This window comes from Rhinatrema bivittatum, chromosome 3, assembly GCF_901001135.1.
Source record: "Rhinatrema bivittatum chromosome 3, aRhiBiv1.1, whole genome shotgun sequence".
Lineage (NCBI taxonomy): Eukaryota > Metazoa > Chordata > Amphibia > Gymnophiona > Rhinatrematidae > Rhinatrema > Rhinatrema bivittatum.
The window spans coordinates 366,083,637-366,104,544 of record NC_042617.1 but is presented as its reverse complement, the minus strand read 5'-3'; the positions used below and the strand labels follow the sequence as shown (position 1 = coordinate 366,104,544).

General features: G+C 42.5%; 1 protein-coding gene across 1 annotated transcript in view; it reads left to right on the top strand.

Moving 5' to 3' along the window:
• The first annotated feature begins 16,887 nt into the window (after positions 1-16,887).
• Positions 16,888-20,908, top strand: part of LOC115087851 (hormonally up-regulated neu tumor-associated kinase homolog A-like) — a 69,412-nt gene continuing 65,391 nt past the window's right edge. The window contains exons 1-2 of the mRNA XM_029595491.1: positions 16,888-17,233; positions 20,080-20,372. Of these exons, the coding sequence (XP_029451351.1) occupies positions 16,982-17,233; positions 20,080-20,372 (545 nt within the window). The 5' untranslated portion in view covers positions 16,888-16,981. The remainder of the gene's footprint in view (positions 17,234-20,079; positions 20,373-20,908) is intronic.

Below are 20,908 nucleotides of genomic sequence, written 5' to 3'. Positions count from 1 at the left end.
GGGAGATCCAGTTCCTGAGATGGTTTTCAGGGGTGATGAGTCAGACGAACTGAATGAAATCACTGTGAACCTGGAAGATGTAGTAGGCCAGATTGACAAACTAAAGAGTGGCAAATCACCTGGACCAGATGGTATACATCCTAGAGTACTGAAGGAACTCAAAAATGAAATTTCTGATCTATTAGTTAAAATTTGTAACCTATCATTAAAATCATCAATTATACCTGAAGACTGGAGGGTGGCCAGTGTAACCCCAATATTTAAAAAAGGCACCAGGGGCGATGCGGGTAACTATAGACTAGTGAGCCTGACTTCAGTGCCAGGAAAAATAGTGGAAACTATTCTCAAGATCAAAATCGTAGAGCATATAGAAAGACATGGTTTAATAGAACACAGTCAGCATGGATTTACCCAAGGGAAGTCTTGCCTAACAAATCTGCTTCATTTTTTTTGAAGGGGTTAATAAACATGTGGATAAAGGTGAACAGGTAGATGTAGTATATTTGGATTTTCAGAAAGCGTTTGACAAAGTCCCTCATGAGAGGCTTCTACGAAAACTAAAAAGTCATGGGATAGGAGGCAATGTCCTTTCGTGGATTACATACTGGTTAAAAGACAGAGAGTAGGATTAAATGATCAATTTTCTCAGTGGAAAAGGATAAACAGTGGAGTGCCTCAGGGATCTGTACTTGGACCAGTGCTTTTCAATATATATATATATATATATATATATATATATATATATATATATATATATATATATATATATATATAAATGATCTGGTAAAGGATTACTACGAGTGAGGTTATCAAATTTGTGGATGATACAAAATTATTCAGAGCAGTTAAATCACAAGCGGATTGTGATACATTACAGGAGGTCCTTGCAAGACTGGAAGATTGGGCATCCAAATGGCAGTTGAAATTTAATGTGGACAAGTGCAAGGTGTTGCATATAGGGAAAAATAACCCTTGCTGTAGTTACACGATGTTAGGTTCCATATTAGGAACTACCACCCAGGAAAAAGATCTAGGCATCATAGTGGATAATACTTTAAAATCATCGGCTCAGTGTGCTGCAGCAGTCAAAAAAGCAAACAGAATGTTAGGAATTATTAGGAAGGGAATGGTTAATAAAACAGAAAGTGTCATAATGCCTCTATATCGCTCCATGGTGAGACCGCACCTTGAATATTGTGTATAATTCTGGTCGCCGCATCTCAAAAAAGATATAGTTGCAATGGAGAAGGTACAGAGAAGGGCAACCAAAATGATAAAGGGGATGGAACAGCTCCCCTATGTGGAAAGGCTGAAGAGGTTAGGGCTGTTCAGCTTGGAGAAGAGATGGCTGAGGGGGGATATGATAGAGGTCTTTAAGATCATGAGAGGTCTTGAATGAGTAGATGTGAATCAGTTATTTACACTTTCGAATAATAGAAGGACTAGGGGGCATTCCATGAAGTTAGCAAGTAACACAATTAAGACTAATCGGAGAAAATTATTTTTCACTCAACGCACAATAAAGCTCTGGAATTTGTTGCCAGAGGATGTGGTTAGTGGAGTTAGTGTAGCTGGGTTCAAAAAAGGTTTGGATAAGTTATTGGAGGAGAAGTCTATTAACGGCTATTAATCAAGTTTACTTAGGGAATAGCCCTGCTATTAATTGCATCAGTAGCTTGGGATCTTCTTAGTGTTTGGGTAATTGCCAGGTTCTTGTGGCCTGGTTTGGCCTCTGTTGGAAACAGGATGCTGGGCTTGATGGACCCTTGGTCTGACCCAGCATGGCAATTTCTTATGTTCTTATGTTCTAGGATGAGACGTAGGCACTTGGAGACTTAGGCAGGCGCTGCCCCTCAGGGCACCCTACACAGTTTTCTGTGGTCTGGTCATGGACCACCCTGTCCCATTGCATGCCCTACACAACCTGAAGAGGCTGGTCGCGGACCACGTGGAAAGCGGAGCAAGCGCAGAACTGAAGCTCAGGACAGAAGAGGAGTCCAGGCAGCACTTGAAGACAGACCTGACCGGATCAGGGCTCCAGTGAACGGGAACAGGACTCTGGCTCAGATTCAAACATGGATTCAGGCAAATTCAGGATGGTCATCTGGAGGTGGAATTTGGTGGCGAAACAAGGCTGGAACACCCAGAGCCAGGAACTAGAGGAACCGGGACAACTGGACACAGGAACTGAAGGACAGGAACATCTGGAAACGAGGATATCTGGAGACAAGGACATCTGGAGACAAGGATATCTGGAGACAAGAACCAAAGAACTGGAACGTCAAGGCACAAGATGGACAAGGACGCAGGATCTGACGAGAGACCAGGAACCATGGACGAAGACAAGGGAGCTCCCATGAAGAACTTGGACCTTGAAGGAGAGACGAAGAACATGGACCTTGAAGGAGAGCCTCCTGGAAGAAGAACTGGAATGGAGCATCCAGGAGCAGGCAAGCTCTTTGTGAAGGTGACGAGGGACTGGCGAGGAGCTGAATATACAATGCCAGGATGACGTCATCAAGCAGGGCCGCTGGGCTTTTCCCACCACGGGCCCTTTAAATGCTGTGGCGCGGTGCACGCCTAGAGAGAGCATGGGTCAGAGAAAGCGGCGGCGGCAGCCTCCCGCAAAGAACAAGGCTGCTGGTGGCACTCCTGCTGCAGGACAAGGCAGCATGATGGAGGCTCCATGCCGCGAGAGGGGCAGCAATGTCAGCGGCCTCCAGGCTGCGAAGAAGAGAGTGGTGGGTGCGCTTCTGCTGCAAAGGAGAAGGCTTCCCTGCAACACTGGGAGAGGTATATCGGTGGCCTTCAGGCCACAAGGGAGGAGCAGCAACAGTGCTCCCACTACAAGAAGGGCAGCAGCAATGTCGGCGGCCTCCGGGCTGCAAGGAACAAGGTTGGCGGCAGCTCCGCCAGTCGCAAAGAGAGGATGGCGGTGGCACTCAGGCCACACAAGTCAGCGGCATCGGGACTTCAGGGCTGGCGAAGGTGAGAGGTTGCTCGTGGCTGGGGCCCATGAGCAGCATCGTACATTGGTGAGGCCTCACTTGGAGTACTGTGTTAAGTCATGGAGCCCATATCTCAAAAAGGATAGAGACAAGATGGTAGTCCAGAGAAGGGTGACGAAAATGGTGTGGGGTCTGTATCAGAAGGCTTATAAGGAGAGGCTGAAGGATCTGAAGATGTATACTCTGGAAGAGAGGAGGGGTAGACCTTCAGATACCTCAAATGTTATAATAATGCACAAACTTGAACTTTTTCCGTTGGAAAGAAAACAATAGAAATAAGGGTCATGAAATGAAACTCCAGGGTGGACGACTCAGAACCAACATCAGGAAATATTTCTTCACATAGACGGTGGTGGAGGCCTAGAATGCCTTTCTGGAGGAGGTGGTTAAGAAGAAAACAGTCAAAGAATTCAAAGAAGCATGGGATAAACACTGTGGATCTCTACAGGCTAGAGGACGGAAATGAGATAAGCGTGTAGGGGGGCAACTTGCTGGTATGGCGGTTGCTACCTTTAGAAGAAGGCATGGAGATTACTACCCTTAATTATAACTATTTACAGAATTTCATACTGTGAACTAAGTTAAATAGACAAAATTATTATATTGTTATTATATTTGTTTAAATGATTTTTATGTATGATTTTATTGTAGATGTTATCGATTCCAGGTTGCTGGATAATAATATATGGGTATAATCCATAAGCAGTCACATATTTTTAAGGGTAAGTTAGTCTTGATATTTGGTAAGAGTACAAATATAGTTTTATTCAGGTGATTAATTTGTTTTTTTAATTTTTTTAGATTATGGGGAAATCCTCTTTCTTCAATTGATGAAGTGTGGTGCACTCAAGGAAACAGTTAAACAACATGTACAGCACAAATGTAAACTTTTGACATGTGTTGCTGGTCCTTCAATCAAGTAACAGACTACATACTCTGGAGAAAATTTGAGATTTATTTGCTATATAAAATCTGTGAACAATCGACAGTTTTCAGGTTGGAGGGAGAAATATATCAATCCCCCTGAGGAAGCCAATTTGGCGAAAACGCAGGGCCCGTTGTTGGGATATCTAGAAAGGGATATATAGAAAGATTTTTTATTATGAAAATAATTGTTTAGTGCATAGCAGAGTCACAGATTGGATATGCTTTTTTTAAATGAGTATGGATGGTTGTAAATGATAGTGAGTATGGGTGTTTGTGATTATCACCATTTTTAATAAAAAATGTTTGTATTTTTACAAAGGTATATATATATATGTGTATTATTGATATATGTGATTTTTTATATTTTTTCTGAATACATAAATCTTAATAAAATAATTCTGTCTGTTTAACTTAGTTCACAGTATGGAATCCTAAAAGTAGTTACAATTATGAATATTATTAGGATTTATTTGTAAACTCCGATTTATGATTATACCTTCAATTACTACCCTTAACCAATATGCTTTGATGCTTTTAATGCAATTGCAACATTGCTCCCTGCTTATTGGCTAATTTTAAAAGGAACACGCATGAGCCCATAACCAAATGTATTGGTGCATGAGCGAAGATATGCTGCAATTTTGTTGGTGTTTGAGGTAGTTGTGGGTGGATCCTTGGGCTGGGGGCAGATGACCACGCCCCCGGGGGAAGATCCCGAGAGTGACCACCGGTCAGGCTCAGAGTATGGAGACAGACACACACTAGTTCTTTTATTAAACAGTATATTGAACCACCAGAGGTGGCAGTACTGAGCTGGAAGTGCCCGGCAGGGCTGTAATCCCTCAGGTACTGGAACAGCAATCCTGGATAACTGAGCTGTAGAGAAACTGAATATAGTGAGTAGGCAGGGTATGCAGAGTTCAGGAACAGAACCTTGATGGTAACACTCACACAATAGTCTCTAGAAGTAGTCCAGGTACTGGAATGAGTTAGGCCCTCGAGGAGTGAGTACCTGGTTCCAGGGAAAGCTCTGAGAGAGAGAAGGTGACTCACTGGTGTAGTAGGCAGCGATGACTTCCAGGCAGAATAAGTATTCAGCAACCAGTCCAGGAACATGGGCCCTCAAGGAACGAGTACCAGTTCCTGACTGTGACCTGAAAAACAAAGAGAGAGCGAGGCCCCCGAGAAGCGGGTACCCCTGGTATGTCCGAGGAAGCAGAGCAGCTTGGAGAGTGCGAAACTAGTCCTTGCTAACTCAATTAGTTAGCGATTTCTGAGATCTTATATATCCGGTACGGATTATGTCATCTCAGGGGGACGCCCCTGAGGTTCGCACCCTTGCTGTTACATCAGTCGGGGCTGCGCCGCGCACGCGCCCTTAGGCTCTTGTGAATCATGGGGGTTTGCAGCATTGAGCTGCTCCAGGGATGCCAGAGGAAGTCAGCAGAATGGCGCCGCGGCAGCCAACCTTCCATTTGAGCAAGAGGGAGTCGCCAAGGAGGTAAGGAGGGCGGAGTGGAGATGTCAGACAGCGACGGTTGCAACAGATTTTATATCGTGCACACAAGTACGCACATATAATTTAAAATCGCCCTGCCTTGCGTATGTGTGCGCATAATGTGCCCGAGAAAATGTCCCATGTATATTTCTGCCAGGGATTTAGCGGCTTTTACGCATGTATGCAGGCGGATTTTAAAACATGCACGCACGAGGGAAAAACCAGTTTGTCCAAATAGTCCAGCAGTTTGTCCAGCTGATATTGAGGCCTTCAAGACCCCTCTAGTTCTTCATTCTGTAAGCTTCCCACTTGACCCCGAACCTTCATGCTATGCTGAAAGCCCTAAAACTTGAGATCTCTAGACTTGCTCTTCATCAGTACCTGCATCAAAGTTACGTGGATAATACATGGACGTGCACCATATTCAGTTTTTTTAAAATTCGGAGTTACACATGTAAATCTTAGCTGCAACCCGGAATGCCCATGTTCCGCCCATGCCCCGCCCCTTTTCCACCCCGTTATTCTTGATGCGCACATGGGTATGGATGCACATACTTCGTGAATTCTTAAAATTCACTTGCTCGTGCATGGCCTACATATGCGAGTATGTGGCCATTATTGCGCAAGCAACATGTTTAAAATCTACTTCTTAGACAGCAGGGGGAAAAGAGGAACTGGATTCAGATTATAGCAGAGGGCCCCAGTTTTCATGGTCTGGAACACTGATACAAACATAAGGGAAAAAGCACAGACCTGCTTCTTTGGCCAACTTGTGAATTATCCGTCTAAATGGCTTTTAAATATCTACCCCTTTATAGATTGATTACTTGGAAAGGAATGTCTAACCAGGATCCTTTTCTGTATAGTACTGCCTCTGTATCTATTCATACAGGGGCGGATTTTAAAAGGCGCGCGAATAGCCTACTTTTGTTTGCGCTCCAGGCGCAAACAAAAGTACGCTGGATTTTAGTAGATACGCGCGGAGCCGCGCGTATCTACTAAAAACCTGGATCAGCGCGCGCAAGGCTATGGATTTTGTATAGCCGGCGCGCGCCGAGCCGCGCAGCCTACCCCCGTTCCCTCCAAGGCCGCTCCGAAATCGGAGCGGCCTCGGAGGGAACTTTCCTTTGCCCTCCCCTCACCTTCCCCTCCCTTCCCCTACCTAACCCACCCGCCCGGCCCTGTCTAAACCCCCCCCCTTACCTTTGTCGGGGGATTTACGCCTCCCGGAGGGAGGCGTAAATCCCCGCGCGCCAGCGGGCCTCCTGCGCGCCGGGCCGCATCCTGGGGGCGGGTACGGAGGGCGCGGCCACGCCCCCGGACCGCCCTGGGCCGTAGCCACGCCCCCGTACCCGCCCCCAAAACGCTGCCGACACGCCCCCGAAACGCCGCGACGACCGGGCCCGCCCCCGACACACCCCCCTCGGAGAACCCCGGGACTTACGCGAGTCCCGGGGCTCTGCGCACGCCGGGAGGCCTATGTAAAATAGGCTTCCCGGCGCGCAGGGCCCTGCTCGCGTAAATCCGCCCGGTTTTGGGCGGATTTACGCGAGCAGGGCTCTGAAAATCCACCCCACAGATAATACAAGCCCCCCACTTTTCTGTAACTTCCACCAAAATGAATAGGTCTTTAGGACAGATACCATGTCCACCTTTGCTCCCCCCCACGTAGATAAAAGTTAGCTGTAATATTTATCTCCAATGTAATGTGTACTCTTCTTACAGTCTAAGGCAGCTTATAGAAGAATCGAACTCAGACTCTGGTGATTGCTCCCAAGCAGAATGCCCTACATCTTGCAACTCTCTTTACACTACTCCTCTGCTTGCTGGACCATCTTTCTTTCATCACTCATCTAACTTCCCATACATCTTTACCTAGAAAGCTTCTCTTCTACTCTTCTGAGCCTCTTCAATACTGTCCCTATATTGGCATTCAGAGAACACGCCCCACATAATGAGCAAGTGCAGCACTTCCTTTGTAATTGGCCACTATGCTGATAGCTGACAGGCTAAGCTTGATGAAAGTCATTTCCTACTGAAGATACTCAGACCAGTTAAAGGACCTACAGGATGTTAGTAAGGTGTGGATAAATCTTTTAAGGCGACACAATTGGCCAACTGCTTACATATAAAATTGTTATGTGTGTGAAATATAATTTGGTGCATAATGCAGATAGCTGAGCATTAAAGAGCTAAGATTTTCTGAACAGGTTGATCCAGTCCAGACTTTACCCCATACTATGCAGGGACTTGTAGTCTAACTTTTCTAAAGGACAACATTATGGAAGTCTGAACTATGAGTACCTGAATGCTATGGCTAAATTCAAGGACTGGATATTTCTGCTCACAAAACCTCGAGCTAGTAAGCAAACCTTTTCAAGAGCCACATCATGTAGTAAATTCTCTTTCTAGCATTGCATGCTGGTACATAATAACTGTTTCCAGGGTATCTATCTGTACCACTGGAATGCTTTTTACATGTTTTGTTGTGTAACAGGAGGTGCTATATTGGGGATCATAGAGCTATTCTGTTAGGCCGAAAGGAAGGCCTCGTGTATGTGAAGTGAAATACTCTCACACAGCATGTATATTGAAAGTATGTACACATTTACATTTTGCAGAGGAGCAGCAAGGCAATGATTCTGACTACAGAGCATTCGGCATGTAATGGAGGCCCAGAAGTGCAGTGTGGCAGGAGATGCTACAAATAATGCACCCCTGGCAGCCACAGACCCCACCTGCTCACTACTATATCATGCTTCACTGGATGCAGCCCCCACCAGGATGTATGGGCCCTCCCTTGGCTGGAGCTCTACATGCACCATTGCCAGCTTCACCTATTCCTTCTCCAGCATCCATCATGCTATCTCATCCTCTTATGCCACCACTGCCTCTGCCCATGCAGCTTGCATCATCACCACTGACATTACTAGTTAAGAGAGATACTCTCACCTCTCTGAGGTAACAGATTACTGAGGAGGAAATGCCTACCACAGCTGCCAGGCTATCTTCTTGGAGTACTGAGAGCCCTGCAGGCCCCACCATCAGCTCTGCTGATGTGCCACTGTGCCAGGGTCCCACAACCTCTGAGGGCAATGTCAGCTGTGATAGGACACTGCTGCAGAGGAGTTCCATAATTGGGCAATTGAAGGCACCAGAGCTTCCCCCTTCCAGAAAAAGAGGGTGGCCAAGGAAGCACTAAATAGATTTTTTATAATAGTCATCACATTGAGCATCACACCATGTAAATGAATGCACGTTCACCTTCAAAAATGTCTTTGTATCAGAGTGTTCCTTTCCTCAATAGTGTATTGTTGACTCTGGCAATGTCTCTCCTGCAATTCCTCCTAATTTAGTTCCTCCTCTGCCTCTTCATTTAGATGATCTTATAGTTCTTCTGGAGGAGGCAGGCCTCTGGTTCTGGCCTGATTATGAAGTATGCAGTAGGTTAGAAAGATTTCACAGACATCTGGAGGAGTTGTAAAGAAGGCATCCCCCATATCTGTCCAGGCAGTAGAAATATGTAAATCGTTGTGACATTCTTTTGGAATGACGGTATATAAAATGCCTAAATAGATAAATAAATATGCTTTGAGTAGGTTAAAAGTTCTCTTGATGACTGTCCTGCTCTGTCAGTGATCCCTGCTGTAGCAAATATCTGCAGTAGTCTGTAGGTTAGCCAGCAGTTCATGAACCAGGTTTTGAGTGGATATCATCTCTCACCTGAGGGAAGAAGGCAGAGAAGAACAGTTAGATATGCCTTTGGGTTCAGCAGTGAGGTAGTTGCCCATTGGAAAAGAGCTGCGATGCTGAAGACCGTGAGGGAGCCAGGGATGCCCATGGAGGACGTGGTCTGGGTTGGACAGAGCAGGAACTCGAGGCAGCACTGGTAGAGGGTCGTGCCAGGTAAGCAGGCCCGGTCACGGAGCCAGCGTGGCCGGGAAGCGCAACAGTTAGGACCTCTTGATTATCTATCAGGTCCTCTCTTATTTATTTATTAATTGTATTTTAAATATTTATAGCCCGCCTATCTACAATTCTAGGCAGATCATATGCTAAACATCCATAAAAGTAGTTAAATTAAAAACAAATAAAACATTATCCAAAAACAGACAAAATATCAATAAATAATATACATTTCAATCAAAATAGACATCATAAAATCATAAAATGTGATATAAACAGACAGGATAAAATAGAAAATAGAAAGACTCTGCGTTATTAATAACTACTTAGCCTTTGTGCTCACCAAAATCATAAAATGAGATAAAAACAAAGGCAAAATACAAAAAAGGAAAGACCTTGCATTATTAATATTTACCTAGCTTTTGTGCTCATCAAAAAGGCTCCCAATAAAAGCCTAGCCAGATAGTAATTCTACAATGTCCGAAATAAAAGCATGGCCATATAAAACCCTCTAGATACCATCATTTTAAGCAGTTACTGTCCTCACCCATTGCTCATGACCCAATACACAAAACTAAGTCATATAACAGTAATATAACCAATACCCCAATTTTGGACTGTCACATATTCCTCTGCTACTCATAAGTCTATTTAAATAACAATGTGCAGAAATATATTGGACGCACATCTCGCTCGATTCGGAAACGCATTACTGAACATCGCAAAATTCAAGACCCTTTAGTACATCATTGCATAACACTTGCCCATTCATTCAGTGATTTACAATGGTGAGTCATTGAAGTTATTCGGGGCTCTGTGCATGGTGGAGATTTAGCCCATAGTCTGAATTATCGGGAACAATATTGGATCTTTTCCCTAAACACTGTAGAACCAGAGGGACTCAACCATGACATTGATTGGTATTCCTTGACTTAAGTACTATAGTGATCATATTTTCATTAGAGCTTGGCAAATGACAGCTGGCTAGCTGTGATGTCATTTGAATGACAGCTTCAATATTAGCATATATACCAGTGCTTCACAGCGTACGAACTTTGACATCACTTCCGGTATCTACAGCTATCCCGCCATTATATCAGTGAGTCTCATTTTATTTTTTGTCATGAGTCTTATTTTGCATTTTTATGATTTACTTATCACCTCTATAATTTTAGATTGTCCCAGCTTCAACCTGAGGAAGAACAATGTGTTCGAAACATGGCCCATGTTGGGACTATCTAGGCACTAAAGGGAACAGCTTTGAGTCAGCCTTGCACTTCAAACTTTCAGATAAGTGTTTGGTTTGAATTTTTCAGAAGTCTGGAAGTACTGCCACATGTTTTTAAATGCAATGAAAAATTCTAAAAAAATGTTCTAAAAAATTATTGAATGACCGATGATTAAAAGTAAGGCAGAAGATGTATAAATGTCTTGCACACATTTATCCTGATGATGCCTAGTATGATGGTCTTACTGTGGATGTTATACATTTACATATGTAAATATACTTTCCACATGTAAGTGGGTTTATGAAAATATGCCATTGAATTATCCATAGGATTTACCCACGTAAGTGCACGTTATGTACGTAAATGGCTTTTGAAAATTGCTATGATAGTATGTTACATTTACACGCAAAACTCCTTTGAAAATTCACCTGTAAAGTCATAACAGAACAAGAAAAAAGCACAGTAATTAAAAGGTAGACACGGTATTACATATGAACATAGAATGAAAATGGAAAGCTAGAATACACAAAACAGAAGGGAGGGTCATTGTAACAACCCACTTTTCAAGCATAGGTCAAAATATAAAATATCTGCCTAATCTGATCGTATCAATCCATCTTGATTTCTACATCTTTATTCTCTATGGCCTTCAAAAGTCCCAGATCTCTTGTGTAACCCCTGTGCTAAGGGGATACCTTCCCAGCCCTGGGGAGCATTGGGCTAACCACCCCAGGGTGGGGTATATTAAGTCTCTGGACAGGATAACCTGTAAGTCCAAACTGGCTGAAAGCACTTCCAACACTGTCCAATAAATCCAAGGTCCCCACCTTACTGGTGAGCCAAAATAGTAAACATTTATTGTAATCCACAAAGATAGAAGTTGATAGATTTTCAAGTTCAAGTCACAGTTCAGATCTTTATTTAGCTTAGTTGTCATCTTGGTCAGATAACAACTCCCAGTTTACCACTTTGTTTCTTCCCAGCTCTATCATTTGTATTCCAGAGCCTCTGTTGCTCCATCTCCTTCTCCTGCGCTGCACCTCTGGCCAGCATCTCTCATTACTCGGTCTCTCTCTCTCTCTCTACGACCTCTTAGTTTAGGACCAGTAAGAGCCACTGAATACATTTCTTTCTCTTTTACAGAAGTTCCCATTCTGCTCTCACTTCAGAAAGCAGCTCACATCCAGTCACACACTTCAGGAGCAGCATCAGAGCCTGTACACTGCCAGTACTTTGGGCATAATAGTGTCAATCTCCAGCCCTGTGATGAAAAAACCAGCTGCAACCCCACCAAGGTCGGCCAGCCCCCTCCCCCCCACCCAACAAAGTTCCTGAGCTTAAGGCCAAACTCAAACTACTTTGCCTTTCAGAATTCAGTACTCGCTTTTCAGATTCAGCTCAGCCTCTCTGCACACAGAAGCACCTCTATGAAGGTGCACACCCTCTCCCCCCAGTCCGTTGGAGCTTAGTGATAGTCTCGAACCCTGCACTGAAATAACCAGCTGCAACTTCCCCCTTAGGTCCAGCCATCTCCCTCAGCACAGTCTCTGCATCCAAATTCCAAACTTCTCCTTAATCAGCAAGAACGTTTACTCCACTCTTGCACGTTTGTCCATTTCTGGGCTGTTAGAAACCCCCAAGGCACTCTTCTGCTCACGCCTTGTACTCCACACTGGTCTATCTCTCTCTTCAGTCTCAACCCACACTGTAGGTCATCTTTTTCATTTTCAGCTCACCGAAGATCCTTTGGCATTTCAGTGCATGGTACTTTGGCAAGTTGTAAGTTGTAGCACTTCTGGATGAAGCACTGCTATTCTCCTCTAACCCCTTGTCATGAACTCTCCAGAGCCTCCTCTTGTCCTGACTCCTTCCTCAGGCGATCAGCCCCTGGCGCCTGTGCACATAATCTCTATATATGAATGCAACTCCCACAGCCATTGGCTAAGAGTCACACTTGCCACTCAGCACACAAACACACTCTTACCAGGGCTGTCCTTGCACCACACTCGAGAATTTTCCCCATTATAGGAAATAGAATAAACTTTTAATCTTTTACAAAAAAAAATACCCAATAAACACCCCTTATAGGAAGGGCTATGCACACATCTCCTCCTACTAGCCATCTTTTTCTCATAAACCTTGGCTGACCCCTTTTAAACAGAACACTCCATTTTAAAGGATAGGATAACCTTTTGAACTCCCATTAGCCATTGACATTAAATACATAGCCCAGTAAAGAGAGGCACAATACCATCTAGTGACCCCCTCAGGGTTACTCTTGTATTTTATAAAGCTAGAACGCTCACCTTTTGTTCACCTCTTTAGCTATTCTGAGGGCAGAGTCGGGGCAGGACTGGGATTTATATGCATACTTTCAATTTTTTAAAAGTATGCACATAAATCCGCACACACAAAGTTACATCCGCTCTTGAGCAGGGGTAACTTCATGCTTGTATGCCGCAAGGGTTTCTGCTCAAACCTGCACATTTTTAGGTGGATTTATGTGCATAATTGTGCTTTTGAAATTTTGGATGAAGTCTGCAGGTAAAAAATATCTGCAGGCTTCAGCCTATGTGAGCTGCTTGAACATTACTCTATAATGTACCCTTTGTTATAAACTAGCCTGGGGAGAGTTTGGAGCGGTGGGTAATTGCCATCGTCTTCTAAGATACTCTTCAGTCATCTCTTTCTTGCCCAGAACCATTGGAAATGTCTATTAGTGGTCACTTTTGTTGTATTGTCCTTTTTAATAGAATGACCTCAGGTAACCCTAGTGGCTGCAGCAGCCTTATCGTCTACATTTCAGAATTCTCGTACTGGTTATCTTCACTTAGCCTGCCACAAGGGGAAACTGGTGCATCTCATTGGAGTCAATCTCTCCTTCTTGTTCCTCTTAACTACCTGCCAGAGTAAGACCATCAGTTTACAGAGGAAAGACTTCACTGGCTGCCTTTCAAGTCAAGATCAGGCTTGAGATGTCAGAAAATCTCTGCTAGCACATAGGGGAAAGCGTTTCCATTCCTGTCTATCCAGGGTACAATTTCTTCCAGGTTTGGAACATCATCATCATCCACTTTGGGGAGGAAAAAGGAATGCTGAGCAGAACTCGCTTTTCCGCTCCTATGTTTCCCTAAAGTCTCACCATCCATTTTTTAAGACAAATGGCAACAAGGGTGGGGAATTGGTGTTCTGACTCTTCAACTTCATAGAACTCTGCCTCCAGGGGGACACTTCTTGGTCTTGCAACTAGTTTTCCTGACAGTTTCATATTTCTCCCTGGGCCTAAGACAGAACAGTTATCACATAGTTGACCAACTTGCTTCCGTGATTTCTCATGCTGCCTGTTCACTTTTCCTCTGTGTAGGGCAGAAGTCAGCAGCTGCAGCTCCTAAACTTGCATGTGGCTCTTTGTTAATATCAACTACACTGAAATAAAAGGCTGTACATACAGGAAGAATCAGGCTGTCAAGTCATGAGTGAAAATCAGATTTTAACATCAGAGGTGAGGCCTCATTTTCAGATGGGGGTGGGCAGTACAAAACGCTGCACCAGTGCAGGTGGCAGGAAAATGTTAGAAACTGCAAGGATCAGAGCTACTCCATTGTTGTTAATGACCCTAAGTTTATTTTTAACCCACTGCTCCAAGACCACAGTGGTGTGAAGGGTGTCTCCAATGAAGAATTCTGTATTGTTGAGGCTGCATAGTTGTGGTGGTTGTGGGCCCCCTTAAACAGGCTGTTTGGTGGCAGCCATAGAAATGGTTTTGTGGGGTAGTCTGTAAATTTTAAAAGCCTGGCGCGCATATCCATGAGAGGATGTGCACACAAGTTGAGCTCCCGTATGAGTTATACCAATCGAAGTTGGGAATTCAATCTACTTATACTGTGGGGAGCTGTATGATGCACTTGCGCAACCTTAGCACCTCCTTGCTAATGCGACCCATTGCGGCTGCCGGTTATGAAGACCGACACCAGTAAACTCGGCCTCGGTTTTTATAACCTGCCTGTCTGCCAGTAATAAAAATGGCTCCCATATGAGTTATACCAATCGAAGTTGGGAATTCAATCTACTTATATTTTGGGGAGCTGTATGAGTTAAGCCAATTGAAGTTGGGAATTCAATCTACTGATACTGTGTTGTCATTGTCATTATTGAACCTTATTGTGGATTTTGGGTAACTTCCATATTGTATTATGTGGCACAATTTACTGTAGTGGGGGTTTGTTCTCTTACTAGATGTAATTTTATTTGGGATAATGAAGCATGTATTAATGAGTGTGTATGAGTGCATTAGGGTATGAGTGGTTGGGAATGTGTGAGCATCGATTGGGGGATATGATTATGCTTTAATTATTAAGATTGTGGGATAGCTTGTAGCTGAAAACACCACATGTTGGGGTATGAAGAAGATCTTTAAAAAGATAGTTTGTATAAGAATGTTAATAAAAAATTATTAGGTGATTGTGGAAATAAATGTTATTTTAACTTATATATGTACCTCTGATCATTTTTATGATGTTTATGTGATATATTCAGAGGGTCTGCACTCATTTTGTATTGACTTTACATAAAAGAGGTCATTTACAATAATTTGCAATAACTCAGCACACAGGCACATTAGTAGATGAGCCTAAAGTTACATCTGCATTCTATAAAATGTACAGTGACTGCCAAGGGTCCCCACCACGTAACTTTACTTCTGTAATTGCTGGTGTGTAAGTTAAAAACTTTAAAAATCAGGGCTAGTCAGCGGGGTTTTAAGGGTTGAGTCTCTAAGGGAAGAGGGGAGCCTTTAAAACTGGGGGAGTTAAGAAGTTCTATCCCTACACTGGGCGAACGGAATGAACTGGGAAAAAGGTAAATAGCTTCTGCGCACACCCCTTATAAAATTCCCCCCACTTACACGGTAGACGCGGCATTTGCATGCATATGCGCATGTCTATATAAAACTGAGCACACAGCCAATTTTATAGCATGTGCACGGATGTTATAAAAATTGCCGTGTCTATATGCACGAGCCAGCATAAGTGCACATGCGCACAGGTTTTATAATCCACACCACTCTGTTTATAAATTATGTACTTGTGCAGATACTTCCCAGCCCAACCCTAGAATGCCCTGAAAACGCCTTTTTGGTAAGTGCATATTTTTCTACATGGCAGTGACTCCGCCTTTCTGAAAACTCATTTACCACTCTGAGGCTACTTATGTGCATATCTGTCGATTTTACATGCGCAGTCCTCCTGTGTTAAGTCTTTGAAAATTCAACCCTTAATGTAATGCCATTAATACCATCCAATCTTGTCCTGACTGGAAGAAGCGATGAGCAAACCAAGGTTATAAAGAGCCTTCTCTCACTGGCTCATGACCTATCTTGCCTGCCCCGCCTACACATTTCCCCTGACAGCACTGCATCTATTAACCATTAACTTATTTCCTGTTATTTTGATGAAGTGGAAGATGGTCCATGAAAGGACTACTTACTAGAAAGTTGACCAGCTCATGTCCTGGTCACGGTGACACTTCTGGTCAGCACCCAGCTATTAAGTCCAATCCCAATGAACTCTGGTATTTGTAATTCTGCTTGTCCTATTCAGAATAAAAAAGGAAATGCAAAAACCTGGAGATTTTTTAAACAAAGGTGAAAAATGACAACAGTGGGCAGCCTTTAGATCTTTATTGCACAGGGCTCTATAACAGATCTGCTATGAAAATGTTTGTCATTTTTTCTCTTTCTTAAAAAAAAAAAAAAAAAGAAAGAAATGAAATGATAAAAGTTTGGTCAAATGCTGCAAGCGCTGCACAGATTGCTATTAATTTAGCTTACCAAATGCTCATAATACATGCTGATAGATGTAAAAATCCTCCAAATAAAACATAAAGCCACCTACAAGCTATCTGTAGCATTGGTTCTACAGCAGGTGTTTGTATATAAAAACTTCTCTTGCAACCACTTTCTGCTTAATCAGCCCTTCAGTCTGTGCACATTGCCTTGAACCGTTTTGTAAGAAACAGTGCCGTTCTTTCCCCTGAAAAAGAAGCAAAGAGCCTGAAGTCTAATTTAACGGACTGGTGTTGCCTGCCAGTGAACTTATCATTAACCCGCCAGCCTTGTGCAAGGCAATGGCTTGTTCACTACTGATACAGGGCTTAAGTGTCATTGGAGCTGGCTGCTCTAGGGAATTAATTGACACCATGTATCAGGTTAAGTTAATAATCCACAGTTTAGGTTCTACTTGAGCAAACCAGCATGACCGGGCAGATCGGTGATGAAAAGGTTGCCTTAGAGGGAACAGATCAAGCATGATCTACGGGACTGTGTTCTCGCCCAGAGATGTACCAACCTCACGGTCATATTGTATGTGTAAAGTAGGTCTCTTTTCAAGAGCCAGTGAGTTAGGCTTCACTCAAAGATGCCTGCAGCTGTCAAAGGAAACCTCAATGGCACCATCGCAAACACTGGCGATCTGGAGCGGATGCTACCAGAATGGGAGAAAACAAGCAGAGATTTCCAGATACCTGCATGCTTTGGCAAGGTGCCCCAGGATACTATGAAGAAGTTCTCTCACACCAAACGAGTTGGGAATTATCTGGTGGGGAAAATGATCAACAAAGGCTCTTTTGCTAAGGTGATGGAGGGACTGCATATCCCTACAGGACAGAAGGTAAATGTGCAATCATTACTGGCTGTTGCTAAACAGAATCCAGCATTTGCAGAATATGAGAAATGTCTGGGATTTTTAACATTGAAAATCTGCTCTAAAATGAAACATGATATTTTTATAGATATTTATTGCAGAGGTAAACACTGAGGAATCAAGTCGTTGCTTTGAAATTTGAAGGTATGTATTAAAATAATTGGTTATTTGATGGTACTATATATAATTGTTGGAAAATCCATATATATATAATGAAACTGAAACTTGTATATTAAGGACAACACTATAATCACAATAGGGAGACTTTGGTCTTTTGCTTTTGTTAATAATTCAATAGTCATTGACATGACTTTTATAAAATTAAATGCACGAGCACATGTATTATAGAAGCAAACTAATTAAAGAAATTTTCATATCCCACTAACATTTCAATTATAATATGTTGACGTGTTCAGATTTCATTAACAGAAATTTTAGATTACTTTGAAATACTAGAATTTGCATACCATTTTTATATACCATATTTGGGGTCAGGACAGAGAATCTTTTATCTTTTTTTCTGTTCTTCAGAAATTGCTACAGAAGTACAGTGGGGCTACTCTCTCCTCTGGGTTTAGATGATTGTACTTGATAGACCTCTGTCCTATTTTAAACCTAACCTAAAATGCATCTAATAAAAACAATTCTTAATGGATTTTGAATGGCATTTTGTATAAAGATGGCATTTAATGAATTAATGTAGCGGTTCCTATCCATTTTGGTTTGAATATAAAAAGATTTTCTCTGGGTAGTGTTTGTTCTCTGCATACTATGATAGCAATGAGCCTCAGTTTTAAGCCAAGATATGCTGGGTATGATTTCAGTCTCTCAAATTTACTTCTAGTGCATATCTTAATACTTGCATTCATTCATTGTGCCAAAAAGCAGTTTCTTCCAGAGCTCAATGAGTGTAATGTACATAGGCAACATATCAAGACTCTCTTGGAAATTCTTTTTCATTAGGCCAGTGGCATAAAGTTGGGTCTATTTCTGTATCTTTCTGCTATATTTTCTTGGCCTCTGATTGCCTTTCTTGGTACTTAATGTTTGATCTTCTCTCTCTCCATTATGTACTACAGAATAGTTACTTGCTACAGTCACTTCTATTAATAATGTTGTTTTTGTGGATTTCTCCTTTTATTGGTTGGAATGCGAATGTCCCATGTGATCACAATCTCTTCATTCTCTGCAATGCTGCCAAGGTTATGATCCCAGTGTTTTACTGATACAGTTGATGTTAGAGTGATTACACAGATTCCACTGACTATAACTGTCAAAATGGACTTGTGATGCCATCAACTAGTGTGAAAGCAACTGAGCCTGTGATATCAATCACTATTGATGGGGCAGACGTGATCTTTTTAACCAATGCATTCCAATTCCAGGACAGAGGTTACAGCTCAGAACTAAGGGAATCTTAAGTAATATTCCCTGAAAATGCATTTAATAGCTGCTGAAATGTATAGGATAGCAAGTGATCCGAAAATTGTGAACTGTCAAACTGTCAATGGGATCCATAATGGAGATTATTTAACCCTGAGACTGAAATTTATGACTGGGAGAAAATTATATTGCCTTAAGCGAAAGGACATAAGTAGCATTTCCGCTGGGGCTCAGTTTTCCTTGCCAGTTCATATTATTTATTTATTTTCAGAATGTATTGCCTGCATTTTCTCATGGGTTTTTTTTTTTGTTTTTTTTTTGGCAGGCTACATAAAAACACAAAGTAAAGCAATACGGAAATTCATAGACAGAGTTCCTTAATCAAATTCCCAAATCAATGCTTGCTATGGATTAATAATTCAGCTGTTTATTAGAACTCACAACCTCTGAAAAGCACTATTGAAATAGCACCACTCAACTATTTCATCTTATTTCCCTTTAATAACATTCCATGTCTGCTTTATTAAACCATTAGCCAAGGACCACAGAAGCATGTTTCTTTTCAAGAACAGGTTTTTAGTTTTGCTTGTAAAATAAATTGCCTTAGTGCTCTTAAACCGTTTTCACAGTCCTATGTAAGAAAGGATACCTTTTTTTTCCCCCATCATGCTCACAGGGGGCAGATAGGAGGACATGAATTGAGTTTCTGTGGTGACGGCTCTTCATGTATGTTCTGAATATCTTTTTGCATGCTATGGAGAATAACCTTTTTTTTTTGCCAAATACATGAATAACTACATTTACGATAGCTTCTGTTAGGAGGATTTCTACTATTTTTCCTTCAGATGCTAGAAATGATGTGGTCAAATCAGGTTCTAGGACTGAGCAAATTTATTTTTTCTGTATTCAGAATCTTATTCATTGCTTCAGTGTTCTTCATTTATTTTTTCATGAAATCTACCCATGGGTGAGGACAATTTTAAAAAATAATCCCTGCCCTGCTGTGAACGGCATGAGTATATTCCCCTGTTGGGAAACTGAGTGTGGCTGGGGGCAGGGACAGTGCTAGGCCAGGGCTGGTCAGGCAAGGTACCTGTGGGGCATTTATTTTTAATTCCCTGCGCATATTTCCAAAGAGGGGAGTTTGCATGTGCAAACTCTAGTCTGTACTTTTGATCCTGCAGCCCCCTCCCAGGGAAATTATTTTTAAAGGGATACGCTGCACGGTGCTTATTTTTCATACCATGTTGTGTAACTTAGAACTCTCAAAATACATGAGCATAAGCTCTAAGGCATTAAAGACTTAAAGCTAATGCTATAAAATATGGAATCCTAAATATTGCACAGCATGCAATTTTGAGTCAAAAAAAAAATTTCAAAGTCACAAAACCACGGTTTTTCACCTTTGGCTGTTCTAACTTGTAACACAGGTAGCCATGAAAGTTATTGACAAGAAAAAAGCCAAGCAAGACTCCTATGTTTTAAAGAATATGAAGAGGGAGCCCCGCATCCACCAGATGATCAAGCATCCCAACATCGTGCAGCTGTACGAAACTCTGGAGACGGAAAACTCCTACTACCTGGTGATGGAGCTGTGCCTAGGAGGAGACCTCATGGACAGAATCTGTGACAAAAAGAAACTGGAAGAAAGGGAAGTGAGGAGATACACCAGGCAGATCATGTCAGCCGTAGAGCACTTGCATCGCCATGGGATTGTCCACAGGTAGGTCCCTCTTTGTTCTTTTAATTATGCAGTGACGCAGAGGGTAGTTTTCAAGGCCATTTCTGCCAGGAATCCTTTTTTTTTTTTTTTTAAACTGTCCTGCTCGGGTGCAGGAAATGCACGCAATTCGCGCCGCTGCACGTGTAGGCTTTACCCGCAGTGAGGGGCGGGGTTGGGGGGAGGGGCTCGCCCAACGCACATAATTTTCAAAAAAATCTTTTTTTTTTTTTTTTTCCTTGGGAAAACTACCCGTACAAATGAGCCGGCGTAAATGTGGGCAGCTAATTTTCCCGGGTTATTGCTCAAAGTGAAAGTCCATGCATGCTTTCTCTTTGAAAATGAGGGCAACGTTCACGGGTAAAATAAAAGTGCCCATGGACTTTGCTCCTACACAGGCAGTTTGAAAATGACCCTCCCCTAGGTATATAAAACAAGACACTAGCCAAGGACTGATCCCCTCCAGTACCCTCTGTCGCCTACGACTCAACCATTTTCTAACCTAGTTTACCACCCTTAAAATCCAAACCCCAGCCTTG